General features: G+C 47.7%; 1 protein-coding gene across 1 annotated transcript; it reads left to right on the top strand.

The window, feature by feature from the left end:
* Positions 1–1331: 1331 nt before the first annotated feature.
* On the top strand, positions 1332–7670 carry LOC144164841 (uncharacterized). Its single transcript, XM_077695097.1, has 4 exons — positions 1332–1842; positions 2520–2663; positions 3876–3995; positions 7261–7670. The coding sequence occupies exons 1-4, from the start codon at positions 1332–1334 to the stop codon at positions 7668–7670; spliced, it is 1185 nt and encodes a 394-aa protein (XP_077551223.1).
* Positions 7671–7954: the final 284 nt, after the last annotated feature.

Below are 7954 nucleotides of genomic sequence, written 5' to 3'. Positions count from 1 at the left end.
TCGTCCGCTTCAGCTGTCACTGCCAATGAGCGGGCTGGGAGTGCCTCGTCTGCTGGGGAAGGGTTCAGCTCTCCCGATGAATTGGCTGGAGGAGGGCCGTACCCTGTGGAGGAGGTCAGCTCTCGATGCCGCTTCTCTTTAGTAAAATTCAGCACAATATCGTGTGGGAGCGCGTGCTGCAATATATCTACGAGCATGGCAGAGAAGCTGCAGGTGGGCACCTTCAGAGAGTTCAAGCAGCGGCTATGCAGCTGCACCGCATCGTAGAGCTGCCTGAGCCCCCGTATGTCAGCAGACGATTTTACAGGCGGCAGATTCCTCAGTGCGGAAAGATGATGTTGCTGAATCCTTCGCTTGTTCCCGTATCGCTGCTTGAGGATTTCTGTAGCATCCGCATAACAGGCGTCTGTGGTCGGTAAGCCTGCGATTGCTGCAGCCGCCTCCCCCATCACGTAGCGGCGCAGATAATAGAACTTCGACGTGGGCGTCAGAGCGTTGTTGTTGTGGATGGTTTGCTCGAACTGCCCCCAGAAACCCGTCCAAAGCTGAAGCTCACCTCGAAAGACCGGTACGTCCAGCGGCGGAAGCCGAGGTCCCGAGGTCGTGGCGCACTTTCCTGTCTGAACGGGACCATTTCGTTAACAGCCGGCGAATGTGGGGCGTTCTGAGCGGCTCGTTCAAGAAAGTCGATCTTGCATCGAATCTCCGCCAACGTGTCGAGGGTCCTATCATTGTATTCCTCGGCCGCTTGATACTCGATGTCTTGTTCCTCCGCCGTAAGGAAGGCCTCGAGCTCCTCGCTGATCTTCAAGAGCTCGGCGTGGTTGGCCATGAGTCGATCTTGCAAGCCCGTGAGCTTGGCGATGTCTTGACATCCAGCGTCGAGCAACGAGCGAGCTTCCTTTATAAGCCTCGTATTCTTGGCTCTTCGCGGAGAAATCTTGCTCTTCAGTCGCTCCATTACGCGGTAGGCTGCACCTAATCGTCCCCCCAGCCGTGACGTTCCAGGACCACTTCGTTAAACGATTCCTCCCCCACTCGCAGCGCGAAGGGGCGGAGCAGATGAAAGACGGGCCCTTGAGGTCGTGCGTTGAAGTCAATCGTTGCCGCACGGGGTTTTCGGCACCAAATGTTAAGAAAGGGGCGGGCGAAGAGAAGCAGAGAGGCAGGAGGCCACCGTTACGAGCAGTTTTTTCCTCTTCTCTTTATTCCTCTACCTCTTTTTCTACAGTGGGGCTGTGTTATTAGTGACAGGTGGCAATGCTGTATGTAAAATTTGCAACACAGAGGAACCAGTAGGAAGACTGCATGCAAGAGAGTCGTTTTTTGTGATGTTGAACATTCACAAGAAGCTACGTACACTCATCGAAGGGCTACTGCGACAGAGCCAGCAGTTTCATGAGCTCGAGATCTCCGACATAACGAATGCTGCCCGTTTCCGGGAACTCTATGAAGATCACGATCTCTCCAGTGATGATCTTACGCTAAGCTTTAACACTGATGGCAGTCCGGTGTTTAAGTCTTCGAATACATCTGTTTGGCCAGTGCAGTTCATTGTTAATGAACTTCCTCCAGATGTGCGCTTCCAGCACCCCACCCTGGCAGGACTGCGGTTTGGCCATGACCATCCGGACATGCAAGCCTTTCTGGCAAGGTTTGTCGGACAGATAAATGACATGGAGCCAGTTGTGTGGGATGATGGAATGGCCCTACATCGATCCAAAGCGTACGCGCTGTGCTGTTCTGTAGATGCCTTTGCCAGGGCATCAGTGCTGAACATGATCAGATTCAATGGTCTGAGTGGCTGCCCTTGGTGTCTCATCCAGGCTAAACATGAGCAAGGTAAGGATACACCAACTATCGCCTCCTGTATTTTTCCACGCCAAATGCATCAGCCCCGAGCGGCCAACCAAGGCCTTTTCTTCTACTCCAGCCACTTTCCCCCAAGCCTTCCTAGTGCGTTAGCCACGTGACCAGTTAATCTTGGGGGCAACGTGTGGTGGAAAGTAGCAACGTAGCATAAAGCGTGCTAGGCCGCGGCGCCGAGGTTCTTACTGCGGGCCAGAGCGTCGCTACTTCAATGGTCTCAAACATCGGTTGCCTCGGCAACCAGGCACAAGCTGCTCTCTAGTTCAGTTACGCTCTGGGACAAGACCGATGATCCTGGTTAGTTTCGGGGCCCCACCCTATGACACGTGGCGAATTAGGCATCCCACGGCGTCCCACTTACTCCCATTGTAAGGTGGGCGATGCGTTTCGCGTTGAAAAAATACAGGAGATGATGCACCAACCCTTCTGTGCACTTCCCCAATAGAATATTTAATAAAACATATACGAAATGCTTACTTGAGGTACCTTGTTTTGTTGAATTTTTTAGCACCCAGTTCAGATACGCTATTTACATATTAATTTTTAGCAATACATATTGCATGTGTGCTTTCGAACAATGCGTTTTGCCTTTTTTTGTGCATTTTACACAGGTCTTGTTAGTGCCTAAAATCATGTCCTGTCTTTTGCAGGCAGTCTGCGGTATTTTGATAAAGTGACAGAGCCAAGAACACATGAGAGCGTCATAAGGGATATGCTTATTTCATGCATGGATGATGACGACGACACAACCGTGAATGGCTTCAGAGGCCCATCAGCCCTAATGAATCTCCATGGTAAGGGTTGTGTTTGCACACGTTCAGTGTGGCACTTTAGGTAACATCGTGCAGAACGTATGGTTTGGTACCAATAAAAGCTTTTGCTTAATAAGTTCAGTAGCTTCATGCCAATTACAAATTTGCCCTTCCCTTGAAGTGCAAGAAACAGCTGGCACATGTCCCATAATTTACGTCGTGTTGGCCGTGCTAGAATAGTTCGTGTTAAATTTCAATAACTAATGCTAGTACTACCTTTTTAAATTTGTGTTTTGGCATTCCCATCTTATGCCCTATAGAGAACCATAATTTCTGTAGTTTCAAAGTTATATTCATCCTCTCAATCGTGTCATGAAGTCATCATCTTTGTCAATGTAGTAGTCACTCCACATTTAAATTGACAATCATCGTCATCATTGTCTTGGATGGAATAACGTTGGCCTAAAGCTAATCATTATGCAATATGATAAACAAGACCAACAAGCTAAATCATCATCATGTCACCAGAGTTAAGGAAATAAAAGGCAGAAGCATGCATGAACTGTTTGAAAATGGCATGTAAATACAAGTTGGTTATAGCCTTCTGCAGTGAAAATTTTGACCTCTTGAAAACGCTATCTCTATGTGGTCTGACTAAAAAAGTTGACTACAATCCATGCTGTGAAGGTGGTTGGAGAGCGAAGCTGTAAACGACACCCACAACAATTGCCCATGCGACGTCACTTGAATTCGCACACGTGGCTCTACAAAGAGTGTCCGCTAGCTGTTACCTCGCATTCGCGGTGGCGGCATCCCGAACGCAGCAGCAAGTTGGCCACGGTTGGACTAGCGCGGCGGATGCTTCCGCTCACTCAGGTTGATTTTAACAATCTTACCTCGAATGGTGATGACAGGAAATCTAATTAATGAAATAATAATTTTGGATGGAACTGTGGATGTGCTAATAAACAAAATGGTAAAAATTTGAATCACATTGTGGTTGCATAAAAATGTTCCTGTTTTTTGATAGGTACTAACAATCTGCATGTATGCTGCCTGTAGTGGCATCAGTATTGGTTTGCACTGACCTGTTGCAATGGTAGCAGTATATACAATTACCCTGTACCCGCATTTCCTCTACAGCTGACTGCAAGCTAACAATACCGGCATAAGCTAATCCTAGCTTTTTTCGCTTAGCTCCACTGGTTCTTGTGTCTTGACGCTGGTTACTTATTTTAAATTTACTTCCTTTAGGTTTCGACCTGGTGGCTGGCATCAGTGTAGATTACATGCACTGTGTCTTGCTAGGTGTGTGGCGACAAGTGACAGATGCTTGGTTCAACTCCAAGAACTCTGACCTTCCATTTTACGCTGGTATGTAATAGGGTTTAATATATCGTCTTTACCAACAAAATGTGATCTACTACAGTTAAAGGTTGGCAGCAAACAAAATGGGCGACCAAGTTGCTTGAGTAACCATGAACCATAATGGATGTTTAATGTACCCTCCAGGAATAACATGGCTTAGAACTGGAGACATCTTAGGCTTTACTGAGTGTCCTATAGCTCCTAATGACAAGATGTTAGCTTTAAAGGAACCAGTTGTTGCTTCTGAAAACCCGACTTTTACTACATCATGTGGGGATCACACCATTTCTATGGAAAAAAAAGAGTTGCTGTTGATTGTCACCACATCATGTAACATGCTAACAAAGGAAACTACATAAAACTGGCAAAAGTAATTTTGGGTCGTTGTAATCTTCATAAGGCTGAAACAGAAGTGGCATCGTGCTTATTAAGTCTGCTGCTGCGGTGGCTCAGTGGCTAAGTCGTGCTGCTGAGCCCATAAATGTGCCTTTGGCGGAGTGGGCTGTAATTGTGCGATTGGCACAGCCGTATTATGTCAAACGGAGTAGCAGACACTGTGGGTATAACAACACCAAAGCAAAATTATAGCAGGGGGCATAAGCATAAATTGTGCTTACTGTAGATACCTGCCTTGGTGCTGCAGGTAAGCTTTGGTTGAAAAGCAGGGGGCACACTATAACTGGTAGTTTCTTGTTTTATACAGGAAAGCGACCGCAACGCGACAAGGGCAACGAACGTCTACTGTGCATCCAACCTCCCCACTGTATCACACGGTTGGCACGTCGGGTTGAAGACAGGATTCACTGGAAGGCATCGGAGTGGAAGCAGTGGCTACTGTACTATGCCATTCCATGCACTGAAGGTGTGGTTCCGCTGGACCATTGGCGGCACTTCATGAAACTCTCAGAAGCAGTTCACATCCTGCTTCGAGAATCTCTGTCCGCCCGTGCCATTGACCGTGCAGGTAACTTTTTACATACAGTGAAATGTGTATGGGAAGCATATAGAGAGTTGAAGGTTGGCTCAAAGAACAAAAGTGTTATAATTCATAATACTGCTCCTTTTCCCTCCCCCCGATTACTCTATAAGCCCGCCTCCGCGCTTCTCGTGGGGGATAAATGTAACAGATGAATCTGCGAGCGCTCACCTCGCCACAAGACGACCCAGCAGTAAATTTTTCTGTCAAGGAAAGTTTGACATCCACCTAAATGCAGCCATACGGCTACAAAGGAAAGCTATACAGCTTTCTCGGAAACTTCGCAGTTGAAGAAAAATTCGTCCTGGTCCAGGATTCGAACCCGGGAGCACTGCTTAAACGGAGCAGTTGCTCTACCAACTGAGCTAACCAGGACGCTAGTGGTTAGTAGTGCGAAAGCGAATTGTTCAACAACTCGAAGTGAAGGACATGTGTTAATCGTTCAGATTTAGGGGAAATCCTCAAGGTGGAGTAAGTTTCTGTAAAGGAAAGTTTGACATCCACCTAAATGCACATGGCTGACTCCCGAGTATAATTTTGCATTATCCATCGTAGTTATTTCGTAGAATGTTTGTGAATTTATGCCGCATTGGCTTGTCCAGGGTAGTGATCAATTTCTCATACGTGATATTGGCAAGCGTAACTTGCGTGCTGTCAGGTATGAGTGCTCCGCTAGATTCAAAGCCGATTTACATCCTAGTGTATGGCCGCAACATGACCATCGGAGGATACACTGCTTACGGAGACACTGCCACTAAATTTCAGGGCAGCAGAATTGCAATCAGCTGCATGTATATGTCGGCTTCGGGACGCTGGCCTGTGACACACACCTGGAGCTCATACAGACCAAATGTACCACACCAAGTTCGCGTCATAAACGTTTATACTGTCGTAAACACACCACGCGTGCAAACAGAGTGTCTGTTCCTCATTTTTCTGTACTTAGAACGCGTACAAACGGTAAATCGCAGTCTTGAACGAGCCCCAAAAACAACGGCGACAGGGGGGAGCGGGACGGAGACTCCCGCGGCTGCTTTCGAAGCGAACCGCTAGGGGGATTTCAGTGGCGCCCCTACAGGCAGCGCTCGAGGTGTATAGGTGCTATTCGTTGAAAAGTTTAGCGGACACATCCTTTGCCCGGCAACACTGGAAACGGGCACAGACATGGCCAACGCGCCAAGGACACGGCTCAGCTTGGGCCACTGCGCCCGCACACCGAAGAAAAAAAAACACCGGCGTGCGTCATCTGCTCCGTTCTAATCCAATTCTAAACGGTGGTGTCAACAGAGATGTTACTAAATGCACTCACATTGAACTTGAGGGAATACTTAGCATTCGTTAAGGTAGAGTTTGTAACGCGATACAGCCATGTGCTTCATAGTCGTGCCTAGCATGGACAAGTACCGCCATCCCGCGGAGCCCGACATAACGAGTGACGGCGCCCCACGGCCGGGCTACAGTGGTGGCGCGCACTGTGTTGATACGGCCTTCGCAGCGGCGCCGGCGGCGAGAACAATGCAGCTCAGTCTAGACGTAAAGTTCCGCCACCAACGTGCGCACGCCGCTGCTCTGGCCTGACAGTGGGCGCACTCACATGGTTGGATGGAGGGGAAGAGAGGTGCCTGATCTGCGGGCCGTGCGTACAACATCGCCTAGCAACAGACGCTTGACCACAGATATGGCGGCGCACACTTGGTTGTCTGCATGCATTACGCGCCATTGAATACCGGTTATAGGTGCTAACAGAAAGAATTTCGGAACCGCAATTGGTGTACTTAAATGTTTGGTATGACTGCTTGCGATGAAATGAGATGAGTACAGTTTTTTTAATGTATAAGTGCATTAACCACATTTCGCACCATGTTTGAATGAGGTATAGATCTGACTGAAGAAATGCAGAATCGGAAGAATCAAGTACACGGTGGTAAAGTACGCAATTATTGAATTATGGGTGAATAATTGGATATTAGACTGAATGATAGTAAATAGTAAAAAGGTCAATAACGCAGATCAAGAATAGTAGAGGACCGAGGATAGGGCCCTGCGGAACTTCAGAAAGAACAGGGGACATATCGGAAGGAACGTTTTGGGCAGTGTAAATTCCTAAGATGATTTTTACCATTACTGAGCTGGTGTTTAGAAAAGTAGACTTCAAGAACGTTACCAAGTGTCACACATTGAGTGCTACCAATTTTTCTGTAGAAATAATTTTTTTTGAGTTTCTGAGTTTGGAATGTCCTTTCTTAAAACTTCTTACGGAGCACCTCCTTTCTGCCTTTGTGGGACGGTGTGCAGACCTGTACGGTGCCACAGGTGCTACGTTCAACGTACACCAGCTTCTTCATCTGGCCAGCAGTGTGCGCAACCTTGGACCACTGTGGGCTAATTCTGCTTTTGTTTTTGAGTTCGGTAATGGCAAAATTGTGAAGTCAGTCACAGCAGCCAACGGCCTGCCCCACCAAATTGTTGAGCGCGTGGCCATGGCGCAGCAGCTGGACTTGTGTGTCGCTACGCTAAACATTACTGGGGAGGAACGAGAAATTTGTGAAAAGTTCCTTGGGCACACACATGTGTCCAATGCTGTCCAGATTGAGGATGTCAACCTTCTTGGCCTCAATAGACATGCTGACCTAAGCGACACTGAAAAGCAGCTGCTGCATGAAGTCGGATATGGCAGTGCTGATTGCTATGACCGGTTCATGTGAAAAAAAAAACAAGTTTACCGCAGCATGCTCTACAAAAGACCCAGCAAGAGTGACACAACTTTCGTCGAGACGACAGAAGGTTTTTTCCGGATACAAAAAGTTGTCAACGTAGTAGCCAGGGAAGGCCATGAGTGCTTGTTGCTGTGCAAAGAAGTCTTGTTTCTAGAAGAATCGGTGTTTCCTGACCATATAAGACCATGTTTTTTGTCAGCAACAGAGATTCCTACAATTCTGAGGCCAAGGGATGTGCTGCGAAGCTGTGTGTTTGTGGAATTCACTTGTGA

Source organism: Haemaphysalis longicornis, unplaced genomic scaffold (genome assembly GCF_048455015.1).
Source record: "Haemaphysalis longicornis isolate Haplotype H1 unplaced genomic scaffold, Haemaphysalis longicornis Haplotype H1 scaffold_14, whole genome shotgun sequence".
Classification (NCBI taxonomy): Eukaryota; Metazoa; Arthropoda; class Arachnida; order Ixodida; family Ixodidae; genus Haemaphysalis; species Haemaphysalis longicornis.
This window is presented reverse-complemented; position numbering and strand designations above follow the sequence as displayed.

Excerpts from the sequence above, each read along its gene's own strand:
- LOC144164841 (XM_077695097.1), top strand. The coding sequence starts at position 1,332 with ATGTTGAACATTCACAAGAAGCTACGTACACTCATCGAAGGGCTACTG. Across the intron at positions 1,843-2,519 it reads CCAGGCTAAACATGAGCAAG|GCAGTCTGCGGTATTTTGAT; the intron begins GTAAGGATACAC and ends TGTCTTTTGCAG. Across the intron at positions 2,664-3,875 it reads AGCCCTAATGAATCTCCATG|GTTTCGACCTGGTGGCTGGC; the intron begins GTAAGGGTTGTG and ends TACTTCCTTTAG.